Source organism: Leucoraja erinacea, chromosome 4 (assembly GCF_028641065.1).
Source record: "Leucoraja erinacea ecotype New England chromosome 4, Leri_hhj_1, whole genome shotgun sequence".
NCBI classification, from domain to species: Eukaryota; Metazoa; Chordata; class Chondrichthyes; order Rajiformes; family Rajidae; genus Leucoraja; species Leucoraja erinaceus.
In genome coordinates, this window is record NC_073380.1 from 15,840,938 (window position 1) to 15,866,281 (window position 25,344).

A 25,344-nucleotide genomic window follows, 5' to 3' on the forward strand; every position below is an offset into this window, starting at 1 on the left:
AACATTTCTTCTCTCCATAAATGCTGCCTCACCCGCTGAGTTCGTCCAGCATTTTTGTCTACCCACAAGATTCAAGGTGCACACTTTGGAAAAGTGGCGATGAATTCAACGGTAATAAAAAATATCAAATGCTGGAAATAATCAGAAAAAGTTAAACAGAATTAATGTGTCAAATAAGTGAGGAGTGAATGCAGCCAAATAACTGAAGTTCATCCACTTGGTGGTAAGTGCCACAGTAGGCCTTGATGCCAGTTTGGCAGGGGCGGAAATCCCAGGGGGGACGGGGGGGTCAGGTTCTGAGAGGTGGGGGACGATGCCTACCCCCCCCATGTTTTGTAATCTGTATTTTAAAACTAAAAAAAGCGATTAAAAATCTTTGTTTTCTGCGAGACAGTTGGGGTGGGACTGATGATTGAGGGCGCCAATCGGACAAGAGAAACGATGGTCAGCAGGCAGTGGAGGGGGACCATGATGTTTCCGCGCGATGATTGGAGGAGGGAGTTGTCGGTCAGAGGCGGAAATAGGGGGGTGGGACTGAGGATAGAGTGCGGTGATTGGAGGAGGGAGACGTCCTCGTGGAGCAAAGATCGTTAGAGCGGAGTTTGAATCAGCCCGTTCACGGGACTTTTCATCGCCCAGCCCGGCTCGGCCGGCCACGGGGTCTTCCACCGCCCCGCGGTCAAATTGCTGCGTCGAGGCGATCGAGGCTCCCGATGTTGAAATCCCCGCAAAAGGGGCGATTCAAGCCCCACGATTCGGGGCAGACGAAGCTGGAGTTCGGAATCGGTCACCAATCAGGTCAGCTCCCGATGTTACCGTCCACAGGGCCCATGGCTGAAGCCTCGCATGTGTGCGCATGCGCGTGTGTGCGCATGCACGTGTGGCCGCCAAGAAATTGTGTCCCTCCCATGTTTTGATAGCGATTTCCGTGCCTGCAGTTCGGAGCTCAGAGCTTCTGACTCAGGCTTCTTGTGTAGGAGTATACGTTACCAGACTTGCAAACCCAAACACTATTTGCAAAGGACTTTCAAAGCAAACAGAGAGAGTTATAAATTCATGATTTAAAAATGTATGGTCTGATATATTTATTTATCCCCTGAGAAAATATCATTAATTTTTCAACAGGGGATTTTAATGGACGAGAACTTGTTGAGAACAAACTCCAGGGTTATTAAAGCAGAGCAAATAACACCAGTCAGAATGGATTGGATATTGAAGGAAAAGGGAATAAAGGGATATGAAGAACAAGTAATTAGTGGAGATGAGACCTGTGCTTATGTAGAGGATAAGCGGGAGCTTGGTCCAGTGAAAGTCTATAGTGGAGAATCCAATTGCACAATTTGGGGTGTGCAGATGGTCAGAGGTGGAAATACTAGTGGATGTAGCTTTACGGTGAGAGGAAAAAAGTTTAAGTGAGTGTTACAAGTCTAGTTTTGTACACAGTGGTTGGCAAGTGCCTGGAACGTGCTGCTTGGGGAAGTGGTGGAAGAAGATACAATAGCACAGTTCAGGCGAACACATGTAGTGGACGGATATAGACCATGCGCTGGCAGATTGAGTCATAGAGTTCTACAGCATGAACACAGGCTGTTTGATCTAACTCATCCATGCCGATCAAGGTGTCTTCTTGATCAAGGCCTATGAACTGGCTCATTTCCCTCTAAACCTCTCATATCTAAAGGCCGGCCCAAATGGCTCTAAAACGTTGATATGCAGTTTAAACTGGATTTGTGTGTTATGATTGTGTTTATAATTTGTTTGGTTGTTTTGTTGTTTGTCTTTTGCACAAAGTCCGCGAGCATTGCCACTTTCATTTCACTGCACATCTCGTATGTGTATGTGACAAATAAACTTGACTTGACTTGACTAAACTGGCATCATGATATGCCCTGATATTGTCCACAAAGTGCCTGTTTTGGTGTTGTGCTGTTCTATGGATCTGCACAGAGTTGCATCTCTTTTGAGGTAGGCATTCTCATGCTCACACATTGCAGCCCGATGTATCTTATTAGGAATTAAATTATGGTGATTGGCATGGTAAATTCTATCTGGTTCACTGCAAGGAGTAACAGTGGTTTCTGAGAAGCTAATTATGCAAAATCAATGTAACAAGTAAATTCATCTCTTTAATTTATTTTCATTTTTTAATTTACAGTTTTATTTCAGTGTTTAGTTTGAGTTATAAAGAAACAGCGTGGAAACAGGCCCTTCCGCCCACTGAGTCCGCTCAATCTACAATTACCCATGCACTTGTGCTATCTTACATTCTACGGCAATTCACAGAAGCCTATTTACCTATGTAGAAAGGAACTGCAGATGCTGGTTTAAACTGAAGATAGACACAAAAAGCTGAAGTCACTCAGCGAGACAGACAGCATCTATGGAGAAAACAGTCTTAGAATAAAGGGGAGCCCATTTAAGACTGAGGTAAGAAAAAACTTTTTCACCCAGAGAGTTGTGAATTTGTGGAATTCCCTGCCACAGGGGGCAGTGGAGGCCAAATCACTGGATGGATTTAAGAGAGAGTTGGATAGAGCTCCAGGGGCTAGTGGAATCAAGGGATATGGGGAGAAGGCAGGCACGGGTTATTGATTGGGGCCAATCAGCCATGATCGCAATGAATGGTGGTGCTGACTCGAAGGGCCGAATGGCCTCCTCCTGCACCTATTTTCTATGTTTCTAAAAGGAATAGGTAACGTTTCGGGTTGAGACCCCTTTTCAGACTGAAGGGCCTGCTTTCTCTATACTACCTGCCCTTCCGCCCATCTTTGTATCATCTGCAAACGTGGCCACAAAACCTTCAATTCTTCGTCCAAATCATTGATATACAGCGTGAAGAGTAGTGGCCCCAGCACCGCCCCTTGTGGGACTCCGCTAATCACTGGCAGCCAACCAGAAAACCACTCTTTGTCTTCTGTCATCCAGCCAACCTGCTATCCATGCTAGTATCTTCCTTCTGATACCATGGGCTCTCATGGTCTTTAGTAGCCATACTTGTGGCTCCTTTTCAAAGGCCTTCTGTAAATCCAGGTAAACCACATCCACTGACTCCCCTGCTCTTTGCTTCCTTAAAGAATTCCAACAGGTTCATCAGGTAAGATCTCTCTTTCACAAAACCATGCCGTCTCCGGCCTGTTTTATCGTGTTCTTCTAAGTACTCAGAAACCTCATCCTTTATAATGGACTCTAAAATATTACCAACCACTGAAGTCAGGCTAATCGGCCTATAGTTTCCACACTTCAGCTTTGCTCCTTTCTTGAACAGCGGAGTAATATTTGCAATTTTCCAACTGGGTGAAAGATGAATATATTATTAGAACATTATAAAGGTGAATCTGTGAGAATAAAATATTTAATGAGCATACCTGCCAGATGCTGAACACTCAGCCTATGAGCGGAAAGGGGTGGAAATGGGAAGATGTACTGTAACTCGTGGTGGGAGGTGGTGAAAATATTGATTTCTCTAACTTCAAGTAATGCTCGCATCCCCCCTCTCTCCATCCCTCCCCACCCAAATCATACCAGCTTCAAAGTCGTCTTGTTGAGTCCTATTGTCTGTAATACCTTTTCATCTAGCCGACATCTAACAATGACCTGTTTCCTTTATCATTGCTACTTTTTTGCATATCTTTCATTCCTTTGTTCTATATGTCTCATTTCCCTTTCCTTTTCTCCAGAGATGCTGCCTGACCCACTTAGTTACTCCAGGTTTTTGTGTCTATCTTCGATGTTGAACACTCTACATGTGTGCGCATTGGTGCCTCAATAGTCCCTCTACTCATGAGGAGGCTGCTGAGACATTCCACTCGAGAGGACCACACTTCCCCACATCCCTTGATCCCAGACACAACCCACATATTTGCCACATTTGCAGGCAGACACTGCCTGGAAGGAGGGAAAGCCCATAGTGTCAACATCAATTTTACAATTCTACCTTTATCGGCTTGAGGTGTGTAAGTGCTTGTGTCTGCACTAAAGAACTACTGAATGAAGTTATAAAGCTCACCTTAACATAGGTTGTTCAATTGTGTAGAGATAGGGAATCTGTCACTTCCGACACGTCCTACCAGACTCTTAGTCTGTAAGTTTAGTTTAGTTTAATTTAATTTCAAGTTTAGTTTAGTCCAGTTTAGAGACAAGTTCAAGTTCAAGTGCGTTTATTGTCATGTGTCCCTGATAGGCCAATGAAATTCTTGCTTTGCTTAGCATACAGAACATAGTAGGCATTTACTGCAAAACAGATCAGTGTGTTCATATGCCACAATATAAATATATACTCACATAAATAAATAAACTGATAAAGTGCAAATAGCAGATAATGGGCCACCAATAATCAGAGTTTTGTCCGAGCCAGGTTTAATAGCCTGATGGCTGTGGGGAAGTAGTTATTCCTGAACCTGGTTGTTGCAGCCTTCAGGCTCCTGTACCTTCTACCTGAAGGTAGCAGGGAGATGAGTGTGTGGCCAGGATGGTGTGGGTCTCTGATGATACTGCCAGCCTTTTTGAGGCAGCGACTACGATAATAGCGCGGAAACAGGCCCTTTGGCCCACTGAGTCCGCACCGACCAATGATCCCCACACATTATCACTATTCTACACTCGGGACAATTTGTTTACATTTATACCAAGCCAATGAACTTCCAAATCTAAAATAGACACAAAATGTTGGAGTAACTCAGCGGGACAGGCAGCATCTCTGTTGAGAAGGAATATGTAACGTTTTGGGTGGAGACCCTTCTTCAGCGTCACCTATGCCTTCTCTCCAGAGATGCTATTTGATACACTGAGTTCCACCAGCTTTTTGTGTCTATCTTCGGTTTAAACCAGCATCTGCAGTTTTCTTCCTACACATACAATGGTTTAATTTAATTAGTTTAGTTCTAATTTCTAAGCAAGCATGTGTACTTTAGGAATGATGCAACCAAGATCTTGTTGAACGGCGGACTAATATTGAACTGCCTACATCTGGGTCTAATTCATATCTTTGAATGAAACAATGAGAAGTGTTGGTCTCTGAGGCAGAACTGAAGCAAACATGATCCATGACTACCTCAGTCTGAAGAAGGGTCTCACCCCAAAATATCACCTATTCCTTTTCTCCAGAGGTGCAATCTGACCCGCTGAGATACTCCAGTGTCTATGCAAAATGTCTACGTACGTTATGTTTGAGTTGAGTTGAAGATATAATTAGCCTGATGATAGAGCGAGGAAATTGAACATTTCCGTCAGGAATACCCATGCCAGGTCATGTGGAGAATGTACAAACTTCATACAAACTTGGCTGCGGCTACAGAGCGTCCAGCCGCAGGCGGGCGGCACTGGATTTACAACACCGCGGAGCCTGGGATCCGAGATCGCCAGAGTCGGGGGTTCGGCCGGCGCGGCCTGTGAACTTTGGACATTGCAGTCTTTGGGGAGGAAGCGGCCGCTTCAGTCCAAGCCGCTGAAGGATGTTCACCCGACGCCGATGATCCAGCTTCGCGGCAAGAGGGCCTGAAAACACCGGGTTGGCTGAGGAGGCCACATATAGCCCCGACCTCGGGTGGACTATGAGGAGGAGAACTGGATATTTTCAGTGCCTTCCCTCACAGTGAATTCTGCTGTGGGGGGACGTTTCTTGTTGATTTCTATAGTGTACTGTTCTGTGTCTTTTTCCTTTTTTCTTTTTCTTTTTTTATTTTGTATGAATTTGTGACATTTAATCTATTCAATTAATTTGATCAATCTCTGTAAAGCACTTTGGTTCAAAGTGATTTTGTTTAAAAGTGCTATATAAATAAATATTATTATTATTATTATACAGACAGGATCAAGCCCAGGTCTCTGGCACTGTAAGGCAGCAACTCTACTGCTGCGCCACAGTGCCACCTACAATGAGTAATGTTTATTGTTAATATTGTGAAAAAAGCTTCAAATAGCAAACTAACAGCCAAATGATTTCCATGTTAATATCATTTAAAAAGTTCCCATTTCTCAATGTTTTTACTGTGTCGCTCACTGCTCCAGAAAATATTTAGTTCCAAGCCTAGGTCCTGGAGCTGAACCAGAATAGGACTATTAATATTAAAAATGTGCTGGTGCCAATGATCTTATTTCTCTGCAATGCGCCAAAATTAAATTATTAATGTTATATTATTTGTTGTTTCACATTTTAATCTGCTTGTCATTTACCTTGGATCTTTAATCTCAATCTTTTCCATTGAAAATAGAAATCCAATCCCCTCGACTTTATTTGAAGTATTCCTACATGTAATCCAATAATCTCAGTTTAAATTTCACTTTATTCATTCATCAGGTGAAAGCCACAAACCTAAAAGATCGCGGATAAAATATGCTCGGTATTTTAGACTAATGGATGCAGTTAAGATTTCAGTTTAATTCAATACCGAAGGAGGAATCTCTAGAAAATAGATGAAAATAAGGCAAGTTCTTAGTATTGTTTACCCAAGAGCCTTACAAATTGATAAAAGGATGAAAACAAATTAAGCCAACATAGTAAATGTATGTAATTTAAAAGAACATAGACACAAGATGCTGGAGTAACACAGCAGGACAGGCAGCATCTGTGGATGGAAGGAATGGATGATGGGTCGATACCCTTCTTTGGACTGAGATTCAGCAGAGAGGGGGACAAAAAGATGTGGTAGGGTGAGGTATGAAAACGAGACATCAAAGGGGATGGAGATCAAGGAAAATGTAAAATAGATCATTGTTAGTTAGGGGAAGATGACAACGAAGCATACAGTGATGACATTTTAATCAGGAGGACAGTGAGACTGATCGGAGAACAAGGTAATTTAAAGTTCTTGTTATAAGAAGCAGCAATTAGATTAGGGAGACATTTAGATTGCAAGGTAGAGGTAGTTGGACAAAAAAGTGGGGTTTTGGTAAATCTATAATACTAAAAGTAAGATCTTGACCACTTCGTGTTTTCTGTTTCATAATGTTTGAAAAAACGCTGCCACTTACGGCTGTGATTTTTGGCCGTCTTACACAGAGCCCCCTCCGCTGTGCAGGTAAAGAGTATTTTTCCCATCGATAAAAAAATCAAAGAGTTATTAATGTTTAAAAAATGTTGACATTCTCTCTGCTGCCCTTGCTGGTGGGAGGGGGGAGGGACTATAAAACCCAGAAGTGTTGTGCCTCACTCAGTCTCTGCAAGATTGAGGAAGCGAGAGGATCACGTCTCTCTGATTCAGATTCAGATTCAACTTTAATTGTCATTGTCAGTGTACAGTACAGAGACAACAAAATGCAGTTAGCATCTCCCTGGAAGAGCGACATAGAATATGATTTCAATAAATAAATCTATTTACATGTATACAGACATAGTGTTTTTCCTGTGGGAGGAGTGTCCAGGGGTGGGGTGATTGGCAGTCACCGAGGTACATTGTTGAGTAGTGTGACAGCCGCAGGGAAGAAGCTGTTCCTGGACCTGCTGGTCCGGCAACGGAGAGACCTGTAGCGCCTCCCGGATGGTAGGAGGGTAAACAGTCCATGGTTGTTGTGAGAGCAGTCCTTGGCGATGTTGAGTGCCCTCCGCAGACAACGCTTGTTTTGGACATACTCAATGGAGAGGAGCGAGGAACCAGTGATGCGTTGGGCAATTTTCACCACCCTCTGCAGTGCTTTCCGGTCGGAGACAAAGCAGTTGCCATACCATACTGTGATGCAGTTGGTAAGGATGCTCTCGATGGTGCAGCGGTAGAAGTTCACCAGGATCTGAGGAGACAGATGGACCTTCTTCAGTCTCCTCAGGAAGAACAGATGCTGGTGAGCCTTCTTGACCAGAGTTGAGGTATTGTGGGTCCAAGAGAGGTCATCGGAGATGTTGACCCCCAGGAACCTGAAGCTGGAAACACGTTCCACCTCCGTCCCGTTGATGTGGATGGGGGTGTGCGTGCCGCCCCTAGACTTCCTGAAGTCTACAATGAGCTCCTTGGTCTTCTTGGAGTTAAGGGCCAGGTTGTTGTCAGCGCACCATGCTGCTAGGAGCTGGACCTCCTCCCTATAGGCCGACTCATCATTGTTGCTGATGAGGCCAATCACCGTTGTATCATCTGCATACTTGATGATGGTGTTAGTACCATGTACAGGTGTGCAGTCGTAGGTGAAGAGGGAGTAGAGGAGGGGGCTCAGCACACAGCCCTGTGGAACGCCGGTGTTCAGGGTGAGGGTTGAAGAGGTGTGCTTGTCTTACCTAACAGACTGGGGTCTGTTGGTTAGAAAGTCCAGTATCCAGTTGCAGAGGGAGGGGTCGATGCCCAGGTTACTGAGTTTGGTGATCAGTTTAGAGGGTATAATGGTGTTGAATGCTGAGCTGTAATCGATGAACAGCATTCTTACGTAAGTGTCTCTGTTGTCGAGGTGGGAGAGGGCGGAGTGAAGTGCCGTTGAGATGGCATCCTCCGTACTCCTATTCTTGCGGTAGGCAAACTGATAGGGATCCAATGTGGGGGGTAGGCAGCCTTTGACGTGTGCCAGGACCAGCCTCTCGAAGCACTTGGTGATGATGGGGTTAAGTGCAACTGGGTGGAAGTCGTTGAGGCTTGCCGCAGTGGAGTGTTTTGGCACTGGCACGATGGAGGTGGCTTTAAGGCACGTGGGGACAACTGCTTGGGCAAGTGACAGGTTGAAGATGTCAGTCCAGACGTCTGTCAGCTGCACAACGCAGGCCCTGAGGACGAGCCTGGCGATGCCATCAGGACCAGCAGCCTTACGTGCATTAGTCCTACTCAGTGCCACGTATACGTCGTAGGGGGTGAGTGTGAGGGGTTGGTGATCAGCAGGGAGCACAGCCTTGATGGCTGTCTCTAGATTGTCCCTGTCGAAGCGGCCATAGAAGTGATTAAGCTCCTCAAGGAAGGAGGCGTCGCTGGATGTGGGGGTAGTGTTGGTGGGTCTATAGTCTGTGATGGCCTGGATGCCTTGCCACATGCGTCGGGGGTCGGAGTTGTTGTTGAAGTGCTCCTCAATCCTGAGCTTATGGCAGTGCTTGGCCTTCTTTGATGCCCCTCTTCAGGTTAGCCCTGGATGAACTGTAGGCTCGAGCATCGCCTGACCTGAAAGCGGTGTCCCGTGCTTTCAGCAGTAGCCTGACCTCGCTGTTCATCCATGGCTTCTGATTCGGGAATATGGTCACCCGTTTGAGGGAGGTGACACTATTGATGGTGGAGTTTATAAAGTCCAGAACAGAGGATGTGTAGGAATCAATGTCCGTGTGAGAGTCAAGGGTGGCCTGGGCTGCAAACGCCTTCCAGTCAGTGTTTCCAAAACACTGCTGAAGTGTGGAGTCCGCTTCCTCTGACCAGACTTTAACTGTCCTTACAGTTGGTTTAACCCGTCTGATGAGTGGGGAGTACTTAGGGAGCAGGAACAATGAGAGGTGATCAGACTGACCAAGGTGGGGGAGGGGGACGGCTTTGTAAGCTTCAGCCATGTTAGTGTAGACTTTGTCCAGTGTCTTGTCTTCTCTAGTGGCGAAGGAGACATATTAGTGGAATTTGGGGAGTACAGTCTTCAGGTTGGAGTGATTGAAGTGGCCCGCAACAATGAAGGCTGCCTAGGGGTTGTGAGTCTGTTGTTTGCTAATGGCAGTATGCAGCTCTTTCATTGCAAGCTTGGCATTAGCATCAGGAGGGATATAGGCTGCAGTCAAAACAGTGGAGGTGAACTCTCTGGGCAGATAGAACTGTCTGCATCTAACCAAGAGGAACTCAAGGCTAGCTGAGCAGTGACTCTCGATGATGGTGGAGTCCGTGCACCATGCTTTATTTACATAAATGCACAGACCCCCACCTCTGGTCTTACCGGAGTCTGTTGTCCTGTCCGCTCTGAGTAAATGACGCACCGTTAGCTGGATGGCGCTATCAGGAACGTCAGTGTTGAGCCAAGTTTCTGTGAAGATCAGGATGTTGCAGTCTTTGATCCAGTTGTGGGAGGTGATCCTTAGCCGGAGTTCGTGCATTTTGTTTGCCAGTGAGCGCACGTTGGCGAGGAAAAGGCTAGGAATCGCTAGCCTGTGTGGGGCAAGCTCTAACCTGGCCTTCAACCCACCTCTGCATCCACGGCGGTGCTTTCATACGCATAGCCGTCTGTTGGTGCATCCGGTCGGCCGAGCTGGCTTGGTGCGCGCTGGTGTTCTGCCGCTCCGTTGCTCCGCATCTCCGCGGCTCAGCTGGCGGTCTCCAGCCCCGCTGCTCTGCTGGTGTTCTCCAGCCCCGCCGCTCTGCTGGCGTTCTCCAGCCCCGCTGCTCTGCTGGCATTCTCCAGCCCCGCTGCTCAGCTGGCAGTCTCCAGCCCCGCGGCTCTGGTGGTGATCTCCAGCCCCGTGGCTCCGCTGGCGGTCTCCAGCCCTGCGGCTCCGGTGGTGATCTCCAGCCCCACGGCTCCGGTGCTCCGTTGCTCTGACGAGCTCTGGAGCAAGACAAGATCGCCCAGAAAGTTGTTGCAGCCGCAGGAACTGAAGTCCAGAAGTTCCTGTCGGCTGTACGAAATGGATACAAGACTGTTCCGTGTGAGCAGCCTTGAAACAGGTAGGGGAATTGTCACTATTTTTCCCATTCTTGGGAGACACGGGGCGTCGCGATGTGCCCGCGCCGCACCACTTTCAAGAGCTGTGAATAACACTGAACACATGTCTTCTCAACTGTGATTGCCCTTAATGTAGTTTGAAAATGAAAATGTGATTGCTTTGAAATGCTGCACTGCAAAAATGGTTGGATTGTTGGAAACTTGACAACTTCCTGTTTGGACTGTATATTGATTTTAGATAAAACGCTACCACTTACGGCTGTGACTTGGCCATCTTATTTAGTATGCCGCCGCTAATCAGGTGCAGAGGATTCTTCCCATCAATGAAAAATAAAAGTGTTATTAGTGTTTGGAATTGGTGGAATGTTGCGTTGGGGGACCAGCCTTCCCGTGTGAACATGGGACCCACTTAGTTCTTGTATAAAGTATAAAACTAGTGTGTTTTAATGCAAATACTAAAAGTGGATAGGTTTTTTTGTAGTATCTCTGAGCTCTCTATCTCAAAGTGCATTCCCAGTATATACTGTGATAAAGCCTAAATAAACCGACTTGCTCGAGAAATACCAATGAGGTGCTTGGAAAGGCTGGTCCTCTCCCACATCAACTCCAGCATCCCTGCCTCACTGGACTATCATCAATTTGCATACAGGGCAAATAGATCCACAGAGGATGCCATCTCTCTGGCACTTCACACTGTACTGACTCACCTGGAAAGACAGGGCACGTACGTGAGGATGCTCTTCATCGACTATAGCTCTGCCTTCAATACGGTCATCCCCACCAAGCTCACCACCAAACTCCACCAGCTAGGCCTCAGCTCGCCGATATGCCATTGGATCCTGAATTTTCTGACGGAGCGACCGCAGGCAGTGAGACTGGGCCTGCACCTGTCCTCCACTATCACCCTGAGCACCGGCACACCACAGGGCTGTGTACTAAGCCCCATGCTCTACTCCCACTTCACACACGACTGTGTTCCTGCATTCGACACCAATACTATCGTCAAATTTGCAGATGACACCCGGTGATCGGGCTGATCACCAACGGTGATGAAACAAAATACAGAGCGGAGGTGCAGAACCTGGCGGACTGGTGCTCACGTAACAACTTGTCACTAAACACCTCCAAGACTAAGGAGCTGATTATCGACTTCAGGAGGTCCCATGATGGAGAATACGCCCCAATCTCCATCTACAGGGACAGTGTGGAGAGAGTGTCCAGCTTTAGGTTTCTGGGCACTCACATTTCAGAGGACCTCACATGGTCCACCAACACCGCTGCGCTGGTCAAGAAGGCACAGCAACGACTGTTCTTTCTGAGAACATTGAAAAGACTGGTCTGCCCCAACAGCTGCTGACAACGTTCTACCGCTGCACGACAGAGAGCATATTAACGTATGGCATCTCTGTGTGGTATCTCAGCTGCACGGAGGCGGAGAGGAGAGCTCTTCAGCGCGTCGTTCACAGAGCGCAGAGAATTATTGGGACACAGCTACCAGCCTTGGAGGGCATCTACCACACATGGTGCCAGTAGGAAAGCCGTCAGCATTCACAAAGACTCCTCACACCCTTGTAACGGACTGTTCGAACTACTTCCTTCCGGCAGACGCTACAAGGCCTTCTACGCCCGCACCTCCAGACTCAGGAACAGCTTCATCCCCAGAGCTATAGCGGCTCTGAACCGGCCCTGCTGAGTGTCCCCCACCCCCATGCACTGTCTCCCTCGGATGGTCACGTCGCACAGACACATCTGTACTTTAGTCTGTTTTGACTATTTTACTGTTGTAATGTTCTTTGTACAAACCATGTTCTCAGGGTATATAAACCTAAATTTTAATAGTTATTTAAGTTATGATGTCAGATGGAAGCTGCATACCCAAATGTCGTTGCACTTATGTGCAATGACAATAAAATATATTGTTATTATTATTATTATTATTATTATTATTATTATTATTATTATTATTAAAATCACCACTGATTTATGAGATTTCTTTTGCATTCGGTCCCGATTTGAACCGTAATTAAGAGAGCAACTTGACCCCACATGAAAGACAGATTCTTGGTGCAGGTCAAACACACAAATCTCTCCAAGCAATAAGCAATATAATAAAAGACAACAGCAAGCAACAAGTACTTAGCGTCATGGCAATATATAGAATGGAAATAAAATGGATTTTCAGCCCAACTTACCCACGCTGCCCAATGTATCTTCCTTTGATAACCCCTTTTGCCAGCATTTGGCCCATATCTCTCTAAACCTGTCCTATCCATATAACTGTTTAAACTGCAGATGCTTTACTGAAGATAGACACAAAATGCTCAGTAGCTCAGAAACTCAGCAGGACAGGCAGCATCTCTGGAGAGAAGGAATGGGTGACATTTCAGGTCGAGTTCTTTCTTCAATCTGAAGAAGGGTCTTGATCCGAAACATCACCCATTCCTTCTCTCCAGAGATGCTGCCTGTCCCGCTGAATTACGCCGGCATTTTGTGTCTACCTTAGCTGTTTAAGTGCCTTTTAAATGTTGCTACTTTACCCACCTCTGCCATTTCCTCAGCTAACTGTTTCCACATACCAACTAGCCTCTGTGTGGAAAAGCTTGCCTCGCAAATCACATTTTAAAACTTTTCCCTCTCACTTTAAATCTATGCCCTCTAGTTTTAGACTCTCCTGCCCTGGGAAAAGATTGTGAACAATGCACGTTATGCCTTCCCTCGTGATTTAATAAACCTTTAAGTTTACCCCTCAGCCTCCTTCACTCAGAGGAAAACAGTCCCAGCCTTTCCAGTCTCTCCTTAGAACTTAAGTATTCCAGTCCTGGCAACATCCTGATGAATCTTTCCTGCCCCCTTCTTTAGTTTAATCATATCCTTCCTATAGTACGGCGAGCAGAACAGCACACAACATCCAGGGGCAGTCCCACCAATGTCTTGTACAGCCGTAACATGACATTCAGCTCATTTATTTGATGTCCAGTTTGATGTAGGCAACTACGCCATACACCTTCTTCAACATCTTGTCTACCTTTGTCGCCATTTTCAGGGAAGTATATACTTGTCTCAGGCTTATCATTCGGTTACATCCCTTTGATGTTATTCAAAATGGCAATATTGTCGTCAGATGGTATGTGGCTTCTGGGAAAGAGACCGGTTCACTGTGAGACCTGCTATTCACTCTCTTACAGTGTAACGGCCCCCTTCCCAATTACCTGGTACTATGCCTAACAAGTTGACTTTTGAATGTACGCACTACGCAAGCTCCCATCTTCAGTATGTTCCCATTGCAGAGGCAGTATAACTCTTTAAAGGTTCAACTGCATGGCTGAAGACAAAATAATATTGCAAATTTCAACTATAGAATAGCTGATTATTTTGAAGAATTTTAAATTGTGTTTGAAATTTGGTTGGAATAATTGCTAATGAGAAATAGTGGGCCAGAAAAATGTTGATGTTTAATCAGGCACCTTGTATTGTAAAGAGGGCTCACACTGTTTCATGCAAATCCTCCACATTCCCTTGAACAAAACAAAATGCATTACATCTGGGTCTTCATGACTTCCAAACATCAAAGCATAGTCTAAGTAAATATTGGATAGATGAAGCCTTTGTTCCACTTGTTGGTTTGGACTACTGCAGCATTCAAAATGTAGCAATTTTTTTCAAATTTCAAATTCAATAAAATGATCAGCTATTCTATCGTCAGGAGGCTTTTGGGAGACTTTGATACATTGTCAAGAGGGCAGGGTTTTCGCAAAGCCACGCCAGGACGTCAAGAATAGAATCCTGTGTAGGAAGGAACTGCAGATGCTGGTTTAAACCGAAGACAGACACAAAATGCTGGAGTAACTCAGCGGGACAGGCAGAACCTCTGGAGAGAAGGAATGAGTGACGTTTCGGGTCGAGGCCCCTCTTCAAACTGAAAGCCACAGGAAAGGGAAACAAGAGATATTGACGATGATGTAGAGAGATATAGAGCAATTGAATGAAAGATATGCAAAAAAAGTAACAATGATAAAGGAAGCAGGTCATTGAGAGAAACATAGAAAATAGGTGCAGGAGTAGGCCATTTGGCCCTTTGAGCCTGCACCGCCATTCAATATGATCATGGCTGATCATATTGTAGCTACATAGATGTAGCTAAGTGAGAACAAAAAGCTGGTGTGATTTGGGTGGAAGAGGGATGCAGAGAGAGTTTACTTGAAGTTAGAGAAATCAATATTCACACCCCTGGGTTGGAAGCTGCTCAAGCGAAATATAAGATGCTGTTCCTCCAATTTGCGTGTGGCCTCACTCTGGAAAGGGAGGAGGCCTAGGACAGAAATGTCAGTGTGGGAATGGGAGGGGGTATTAAAGTGTTTAGCAAGTGGGAGATCAGGTCGGTCCAGGCAGACTGAGCAAAGGTGTTCAGCGAAATGATCGCCCAGCCTACGTTTGGCCTCACCTATATCTAACAGTCCGCATCTAGAACAACAGATACAGTAGAGTTGTTCAGTCTTTCAGTCTGAAGAAGGGTCTCAACCCGAAACGTCAATCATTCCTTCTCCCCAGAGATGCTGCCTGTCCCGCTGAGTTACTCCAGCATTTTGTGTCTATGAAAAGAATCCTGATATCTTGGGATGGATAAAAGATAATCTCCCTTTAAAAATACTGAAATATGTCTCAATATTGCCATTAGACTTTAAGGCTACATTGTGGAAACAGGCTCATTGACCCACCGAGTCCACACCGATCAGCGATGACACAATACAATATTACTATCCTACATACTAAGACAATTAATCAGTTTACTGAAGCCAATTAATCTACAAACCAGTATGTCTGGAGTGTGGGAGGAAACCAGAGCACCCGGAGAAAACCCATGTGGTCACAGGAATGTACAAACTCTGTACAGACACCACTAATCAGTCAGCCACTGATTTTCTGTCTGCAATACTTTGTATGGCACAAGTATTTTGAATGCACACAACACCTTTGCACATTTAAACATGTTTTTCATCCTTTCTAACATCCTGCCCTGCCAGCAAGAAAATCATCAGATCTACGCTAATTAAAAGATCACATCTAAAAATCAGATTTTTGATAAAAATCCAATGAAAATAGCTTTGCATTCTTGCTCGAAACACAATCCCCAGTATGCATGGATTACAGCTTGTTGTTACAAATCCCATCGTCAAGGGCCTGTCCCACTGTACGAGCTAAATCAAGAGTTCTCCCGAGGTTCCCCTGATTCAAACTCAGAGATTTACGGTAATAGCCACTTGTAGGTACTCGGGGCTCTCGTGGACATTTTTCAACATGTTGAAAAATCTTCACGAGTCTTCCTGTGCTTACCTGCCATTAGTCAGTCTTCCCGAGTACCAGCCGTTAGCGTTACGAGCCGCTAAGAGACGTGCCGAGCTCCGACGTATTCGCTACATACATTCTACGTCCTTACCACGAGTTTGATTATTTTTTTAAACTCGGGAGAGCTCTTGGATAAACTCATATAGTGGGACAGGCCCTTAACCTGTCCTCTGCAGCATTGTAGAGCTTCAAAGAAAACATTGTTTCAATATTTTGAAAATAAAACCCTTAAAAGTGTCATTTAAACCGGCCAATAAAAGTGCTAATTTCTTTCTTTGTTGAAAGTACATGAATGACTTTTTCGTACAAACCCTCGAAACCCTCGAGGCTGAGGGGGACACAGATGTGGTAGACCAAACCGAGGAGCCCCGTGCCAGTGGGAGTATCCCGGGAAACCACGGCCGGTAGACGGAGGACCAGCCCGGAAGGTCCAGCTCGTCTGTCGGAGACCAGGAACTCTCCTGCCGTGGACACAGGACCCACCCACCCGGTAGGCCCGACACACCTGCCTGTGAACAGGGACCTCACACCTCATCAAACACCTCACATTTCTCTGGATTAAATTCCATCAACCATTCCCCACTCAAGGTCCTGTGCAAATTTTCACAACAATCTTCACTATCTGTAAAACCACTCATCTGAAAACCTGCTAATCTTGCCCTGTATGTTCTCATCCACATCATTGATGTAGATGACAATCATTAACCGGCCCAGCATCGAACCCTAAGGCACACGACTAGTCACAGGACTCCAGTCCGAAAAGCAACCTTCCACCATCACCCTCTGCTTCCTTCCATGAAGCCAATTTGCTATCCATTCAGCTATCTGTCTTTGGATCCCATACAATCTAGCCTTCCAGAACAACCTACCATGCGGAACCTTGTTGAACGCCTTACTGAAATCCATGTACAAAACACCTACAGCCCTGCCCTCATCAACCTTTTTGGTCACTTCTTCAAAAAAACTCAATCAGATTTGTGAGACAAGACCTCCCACGTACAAAACCATGCTGACTATCCCAATTCAGCCCTTGCCCATCCAAATGCCCTGTATATCCTGGAGAGGAGACTTACGAGAATGATCCCAGGAATGATGGGTTAATATATGATGAGCGTTTGAAGGCACTGGGCCTGTACTTGTTGGAGTTTAGGATGACGGGACACCTCATTGATATTTAATGAATAACGATTTTGGTTGCCCAATTATAGGAAGGATGTCAACAAAATAGAGAGAATACAGAGGAGATTTACTAGAATGTTGCCTGGGTTTCAGCAACTAAGTTACAGAGAAAGGTTGAACAAATTAGGGCTTTATTCTTTGGAGCGCAGAAGATTAAGGGGGGACTTGATAGATGTCTTTAATATGATGAGAGGGATAGACAGAGTTGACGTGGATAAGCTTTTCCCACTGAGAGTAGGGAAGATTCAAACAAGAGGACATGACTTGAGAATTAAGGGACAGAAGTTTAGGGGTAACATGAGGGGGAACTTCTTTACTCAGAGAGTGGTAGCTGTGTGGAATGAGCTTCCAGTGGAAGTGGTGGAGGCAGGTTTGATTTTATCATTTAAAAATAAATTGGATAGTTATATGGACGGGAAAGGAATGGAGGGTTATAGTCTGAGTGCAGGTAAGGCAAGGCAAGGCAAGTTTATTTATATAGCACCATTCATGCAAACACAAATTCAAGGTGCTTTACAGGAAAGAAAAAATAAAATAATCAATAATTAAAAATTGCAAAATAAGCAATACGACAAACGTAGATGGGACTAGGGGAGAATGTGGATGGGAAAGGGGAGTTATATGGATGGGAAAGGAATGAAGGGTTATGGTTATGCAGGTAGATGGGACTAGGGGAGAATACGTGTTCGGCATGGACTTGTAGGGCCGAGATGACCTGTTTCCGTGCTGTAATTGTTATATGGTTATATGGAAAGGCCAGGATAGAGTGAATGTGAGAGAGTCTAGGACCAGAGGACATACTCAGAATAAAATGACATACCTTTAGAAAGGAGATGAGGAGAAATTTCTTAACTCAGAGGGTGGTGAATCTGTGGAATTCCTTGCCACAGACGGCTGTGGAAGCCAAGTCAATGGATATTTTTAAGGTGGAGATTGACAGATTTGTGATTGGTAAGGGTCTCAGGGGTTATGGGGAGAAGTCAGGAGAATGGGGTTGAGAGGGAAAGAAAGATCAGCCTGCATAGAATGGCAGAGTAGACTTGATGGACCAAATGGCCAAATTCTGCTCCATTAAGGTATGAACTTATGAACCTTGTAATAGGAACGAGGAGGATTGTAATACTAAAGGAGGATTGAATTTAATCTGCCATTCTCTGTCCATTTTACTAATAATTCAATATCTTGTTATTGCCCAAGAATATTCTCTTCACTTTCAATAGCACCATCTGCAGTGCAGTATGCCTCAGGCCATTGGATTTCAATCCCAAAACCAACTTTCCATTGTTATCCTCTTCTACATAAATACAAAGCATTTCGGATTGAATTGACTAATTTAACTTTAGAAGTTCAAAACCTTTTGAAATAATCTTCCATATAGTGCCTTGTCAAAGACCACATCACCTACTAAGTGCTGTTAGCTTGGAAGTTGATGTTCATGGACTGACAACAAGTAGTTGATGATTGAGAGATCAAATAGGAGAGGAATAGGTGTAAGCTGCAACTGAGAGAGATCGTATGTGTACAAAGGAACTGCAGATGCTGGTTTACACCGAAGATAGCCACAAAAAGCTGGAGTTACTCAGCGGGTCAGACAGCATCTCCGGAGAAAAGGAATAGTGACGTTTTGGGTCGAGACCCAGATTGCCAGGTTGAGGATGTTGCCAGTGTTGCCATGTTACATACAGATTCAGAAATTAAAAGAGAAAAGCTGCAACAGCTGCCGGAGGCGTGGTTACCGATCAAGAAGGACACGTCCCCTCTTAGGGCTAACGGAATCAAGGGATATGGGGAGAAAGCAGGAACTTTGTACTGATTATGGATGATTAGCCATGATCATATTGAATGGCGGGGCTGGCTCCTGCATCTATTTTCAATGTTTTTATGTTTCTATGTTATCATTCACTGATTTTTGCCTTAAAAATTGTATTTTATATCGTTCCCCATTTTAGTATAAAAAGGTTATTGTTTTACCTTCCTAAATCTGCAATAAAAGTTGGTGTTGAAAAGCTAACAAGAACAATGACATTTGACCGGTGTTATTCCCTACGTTTGTGTGCTCAGTTAGGGCAAACTACAAAAAAGTTGCTGCTTATGGTTTTGCTTGGGAATGGTGCACCACAGAAGTCTTCATCAAGGGAACAAAACAAAGTAAACCTCAAAGCAATATATTGTAGAGGCCGCAAACCTGAAATAAAAACAAAAAATCTCAAAGAGATGTGGCCTTCAATGGCAAGGAGCGGTGGAGTAGAATAGTCATACAGCGTGGAAACAGGCCCTACAGTCCAACTTGTTCACACCGACCAACATGCCCCATCTACACTGGTCCCAGCCATAACCCATCACCCACTAAGCATATCCTATTAATGTACCTGTCCTAATGCCTCTTAAACGTTCTGATAGTACCTGCCTCAACTACCTCCTCCGGAAGCTCGCTGCATACACCCACCACCCAATGTTTTAAAAAGGTTACCCCTCAGGTTCCAAATAAATCGTCCCTCCCTCATCTTAAACCTGTGTCCTCTCGTTTCTCAATTCCCTTTATGAGCAAAAGACTCTGGATTTACCCACTCTATTCCTCTCATGACCTTATACGTCTCCATCAGATCACTCCTCATCCTCCTGCACTCCAAGGAATAAATTCCTAGCCTGCTCAACCTCTCCCTATAGTTCAGGCCCTCGAGTCCTGGCAACATCCTAATAATGCAATACTCTAAATGTGACCTCAGTAACATGACCTCACAACTTCTATACCCAGTGTCACCAGCAGTAAAATGGCAAAGATAAGATTCTAAAGGGCCTGTCCCACTCGCAAATTGGCTCGCAAATTACGCAACCTCATGGTCACTTGAGGCGTACGGGCACCATATGGCCACGCGGGGCCGGTCCCACTTAGAAGCGCAGAGTTGTGCGGGGCTGGTCCCGACATCGCGCGGGGCTCCAAAATTCTTGCAGTGGCCGAAATCTTCGCGCACCAACTGCAATGCGCCTGTCGGCACGCGGGCGCATTACAGTCGTACGCAGCGTCTTGACGGTGTACGCCTAGCGCGTGGCGTTGCGTGATGACATCACCGCCCGGCATGGCGTTGCGTGATGACTTCACTGCCCGACTCCGTGCGACGCCCAAATTCAGTCGGCCCGCCTTCTGCCCAGCTGATTGGTATGCATGACGTAAATGACATCACGCGCAAACTTCGCATGAACTCCGCTCCCGGTTGGTCGGGCCAAACGCACGCAATCGCATGCAAGTGGGACAGGCCCATTACACTTCTACAAAAAAAATTCTGACTTGAAGGATACAAGGTGGCATCTCTGTTGTACTGACTCTGTATAGTCCACCATTTTACACTTGTATACTTAGTATGACCGTGCCTAATGGATGGTAGAATATTCAGTGAACTATATGCAAAATACAAATGTGCCTGCACTTGGGTACACTTGACAATAAAGTACTGTTGAATCATTCAGATCAAGTTGCATCTGTGGAGCGAAACACTCAGTTGTCTTTTCATCAGATAAAGCATCAAGCAGGATGGGTACATTTGTTTGCTTTCCCAAAGAAGAAATTAATACAAAACGGCATGCATGTAAATTTCTCAAACGGGTAGGTTGTGATAGAAGCTGAATTCAAAGTTTAAAAACTGTTTCATGCTTTTGATTCCTGATTGCTTGGAGAATAGCAATTGGAACCTGTTCTTCAATTTGTTCCTAATTCTGAATGATCCCAAGTCATGATAAGGCAGAAGCTTGGAGTGAATTAAAAGGCTCATTCGGAGTAATCAGAAACAACACTGCTGAAATGACTTACCTGTCTGTTGTGTGGTTTGTGGTGCCTGCTGACTTCGCTGTGCATTGTATTGAACAGTAGCAACAGGCCTGAACTGTTGGGCTGCTGAGGTAGTGTACTGGCCAGACGGGTAGTAATACACTGGCATCTGAAAGATATTTACAGAAGATTTCTAATTTCCAATCTTTAAGTTTCAATCACTAGCAGTTCATTAATAATTATGTGACAAAGTATTCAAGAACGTGCAGAGTCATAACTACTTTTGTTGACTGATCACTATAAAAACAGCGTTTCCTGAAAAGCAAATGGTTTAATGGATTAAAGTATATTGTTACTCATCAGGCAAATTACTTTCTCTTTGAAGTAGTCTATTTCCAGATGCATTGTGCTGTCACTAATTTCACAATTGGGTGGAGCGATAACTGGGGTTACTAACTTCTGCATTGTATAGAACGAGAACATAGAAAAGTACATCCAAGGCACAGATCCTTCAGCTCACCATGACCGTGCTGGCCATGATGCCAATGAGACTAATCCAATCTGCCTGCACATGATCCATATCCCTATATTCGTTGCATGTTCATGCAACTGTCATTTCTGCTTTCATCACCTCTATGTCAGAGTGGCACATCTGGTAGAGCCTCTGCCTCACAGCGCCAGAGACGCGGGTTTGATCCTGATCTTAGGTGCAGTTTTAGTTTAGTTGAGAGATACAGCGTGGAAACAGGCCCTTCGGCCCACCAAGTCCGCACCGACCCCTGCACATTAACACTGCCCTACACAAGGACAATTTACATTTGCACCAAGCCGATTAACCTACAAACCTGCACGGTGGATGGAGGGTAGTTAGGGTTCAAGGAGTATGGTATGTTTGCCTTCATTGCCAGGCATTGAATATAAGAGCTAAGAAATCATAATGCAGCTCCATAAGACTTTGTTTAGGCTGCATGTGGAGTATTACGTTCAACTCTACTCGCCCCATTACAGACGCGGTTTACCACAATGCCACTTGAATTTGAGGCTTTCCGCTACAGCGTTGGATAGGTTTGAATTATTTTCTCTGGAACATCAGAGATTGCGGGGAGACGATAGAAGTATATAAAATAATGAGCGGCACACATAGGGTAGGTAGTCAGAACCTTTTTCCCAGGGTGGAAATATCCAACATTAGAGGATGGAGTTAGAAGAGAGGGGAGAAGTTGAATGGAGATGTGCGGAGCATGTTGTTTTACACGGAGAGTGGTGGGGGACTGGAACACACTGCCAGCAGTGTTGCTGGAGGCAGATATAATAGTGGCATTTAACAGTGCAGAGAACAGAGGGATATGCATCACGTGCAGGCAGATGGAACAAGTTTAACTTGACATCATGTTCGGCAAAAACATTCAGTTCAGCTTAGTTTATTGTCACGTGTACTGAGGTACAGTGAAAAGTTTTTTATTGCCTACTAACAATAGATAATACACAATAGACAATAGAAGCAGGAGTAGGCCATTCGGCCCTTCGAGTTAGCACCGCCATTCAATGTGATCATGGCTGATCATCCCCAATATGTATCCCGCTCCTGCCTTCTCCCCATATCCCCTGACTCCGCTATCTTTAAGAGCCCTATCCAGCTCTCTCTTGAAAGTATCCAGAGAACCGGCCTCCACTGCCCTCTGCGGCAGAGAATTCCAAAGACTCACCACTCTCTGTGAGAAAAAGTTTTTTCTCATCTCCGTTCTAAATGGTTTAGTCCTTATTCTTAAACTGTGGCCCCTGGTTCTGGACTCCCCCAACATCGGGAACATGTTTCCTGCCTCTAGCATGTCCAAGCCCATAATAATCTCATATGTTTCAATAAGATATCCTCTCATCCTTCTAAATTCTAGCGTATACAAGTATGATCCATTCTCTCAACATATGACAGTCTCGTCATTCCGGGAATTAACCTTGTAAACCTACGCTGCATTCCCTCAATAGCATGAATATGCATGTAGATGGACAAGGGTTGTTTAGGAATAGACAGCATGGGTTTGTATATGGGAGGTCGTGTCTTGTAAAACTGATGGAGATTTTTGAAGACGTGACCAAAAAGGTTGATGCGGAGCTGTAGATGTGGTATATATGGGCTTCAGCAAAGCATTCGACAAGGTTCCGCATGGTAGGCTGCTCTGGAAAGTTAGATTGTATGGGATACAAATGACAGCTGAATGGATAGAAAATTGGCTTCATGCAAGGAAGCAGAGGGTGATGGTGAAAAGTTGCTTTTCGGACTGGTTCCTGTGACTAGTGGTGTGCCTCAGGGTTCGATGCTGGGCCCATTAATGTTTGTCATCTATATCAATGATGTGGATGAGAACATACAGGGCAAGATTAGCAGGTTTTCAGATGATACAAAAGTGAATTTTTTTGCAGATAGTGAAGATGATTGTGAAAAATTGCAGCAGGATCTTGATCGATTGGCCAGATCGGCTGAGGAATGGTTGATGGAATTTACAGAGAAGTGTGAGGTGTTGCATTTCGGGAAGTCTAACATGGGCAAGACCTACACAGTGAATGGTAGGGCTCTGGGGATTGGTGTACAGCTGATCTTCATGGGATCCAGGAGTACAAGTGCATGGTTCCTTGAAGGTCAAGTAGGGTGGTCACAAAGGCTTTTAGCACATTGATCTTTATCAATCAGAGTATTGAGTATAGAAGTTGGGAGGTCATGTTGCAGATGTATAAGACATTGGTGAGGGCGCATTTAGAGTATTGTTTTCAATTCTGGGCACTATTTTATTGGAAAGATGGTGTCTAGCTGGAAAGGGTACAGAGAAGATTTACAAGGATGTTGCCAGGACAAGAGGGTCTTAGTTATCAGTAGAGGTTGAATAGGCTGTTACTCCTTGGAGAGCTGAAGGATGAGGGATGATTTTATAGCGGTGTATGATTATCATGAACGAAATAGATTAGGTAGATGCACAGAGTCTCTTGCCCAGAATAGGTGAATCGACGACCAGAGGACATAGGTTTAAGGTGAAGGAGAAAATATTTAAAGCTGCAACTTTTTCAAACAAAGGGTGGTGTGTGATTTGTAACAAACTGCCAGATGAGGTAGTTGTAACAGGGACCATCCCAACATTTAAGAAACAATTAGGTAGGTACATAGATAGGAAAGGTTTGGAGGGATATGGGACAAGCGCGGGCAGGTGGGACTAGTGTAGCTGGGACATGTTGGCCGTTGTGAACAAATTGGGCTGTATGGTCTGTTTCCACATTGTATCACTCCATGACCCTGTGACTCTAAGACAATGAGATAGGGGTATCAGCATGTCAGCATTTGTTAAGTCATACCCACAGCAGCAATAAAAACATACATTAAGATTACTATGGAAACACACAAACAGTGAGGTATCTTTATTTACATGTCGTTTCTCATCTACAAATTCTGTCTGTCTTTCTGTGATGTGCCAATCCACATTTTGTTGGAGAATGTGCTGCTGTGTAATTCAGAAGTGGACAAAGTCAACAATCATATTCCTTATTCAGTCTCCACAAAGAACATTAGACGAGTCTGACGTAATGCAATGAGTGGGGTTGTTAATTAAGTCTGTGCTGTGTTGGAAGATTGGTGGTTATTCAGGCAGGTCCCCTTTAGAAACATAAAAAATGGGTGCAGGAGTAGGCCATTCAATACGATCATGGCTGATCATCCAGAATCAGTACCCTGCTCCTGCTTTCTCCCCATATCCCTTGATTCCATTAGCCCCAAGGCTATATCGAACTCTCTCTTAAATATATCCAGCGAATTGGCCTCCACTGCCGTCTGTGGCAGAGAATTTCACAGATTCACAACTCTCTGGCTGAAAAACCTTTTCCTCATCTCAGTCCTAAATGGCCTACCCCATATTCATAAACTGTGACCCCTGGTTCTGGACTCCCCCTACATCGGGAACATTTTCTCAATCCCTTAAGAATTTTATATGTTTCTATAAAGATTCCCTCTCATCCTTCTAAATGCCAGTCAGTCAATTCTTTCATTCTTGTCAGAGAATCATACAGCACAAAAACAGGTTGTTTGTTCGACCGTGTCACAAATGAGCATGGAATCCCATTTATACAAATTCACGTTTCCCGTCTTTGCCCATTGCTTTCTATGTCTTGTGATTCAAGTCCTCTCCTAAATATTGCCCGAGTCTTGGCCCCCACCACCTCCTCAGGCAATACATTTGAGATTCCAAATAGTCCTAGGTTTAAAAACATTGCTCGTCAGATCCGCTCTACCCCCTAACTTTGACATAATAATAAAGCAGGTGTCACAGGTACTACAACATCTACATGGAATTGTAGCCCAGGCATCATTGGGTGCCAGTGAGCATGTTTAGGCTCCATGCATTAAAGCGTCAGATTTGAAGGTCGGGAAATTGTAGCCCAACCCAAAATACAGGGTCAGTCCCTAATTGTTCAATTATTTTTTTAATTGAATTGGGTATCGAAAAGTGACATGATGTAAACCAATTTGGCATCTTTATATTGCAAAA

At 44.8% G+C, this 25,344-nt stretch overlaps 1 protein-coding gene across 3 annotated transcripts in view; it reads right to left on the reverse strand.

The window, feature by feature from the left end:
• The window catches only part of arpp21 (cAMP-regulated phosphoprotein, 21), a 178,297-nt gene that overhangs the window by 13,564 nt on the left and 139,389 nt on the right, over positions 1-25,344 (reverse strand). For all 3 annotated transcript variants that reach the window (XM_055633761.1, XM_055633759.1, XM_055633760.1), the window contains one exon: positions 20,861-20,987. In XM_055633761.1, coding sequence (XP_055489736.1) covers positions 20,861-20,987 — 127 coding nt within the window. The remainder of the gene's footprint in view (positions 1-20,860; positions 20,988-25,344) is intronic.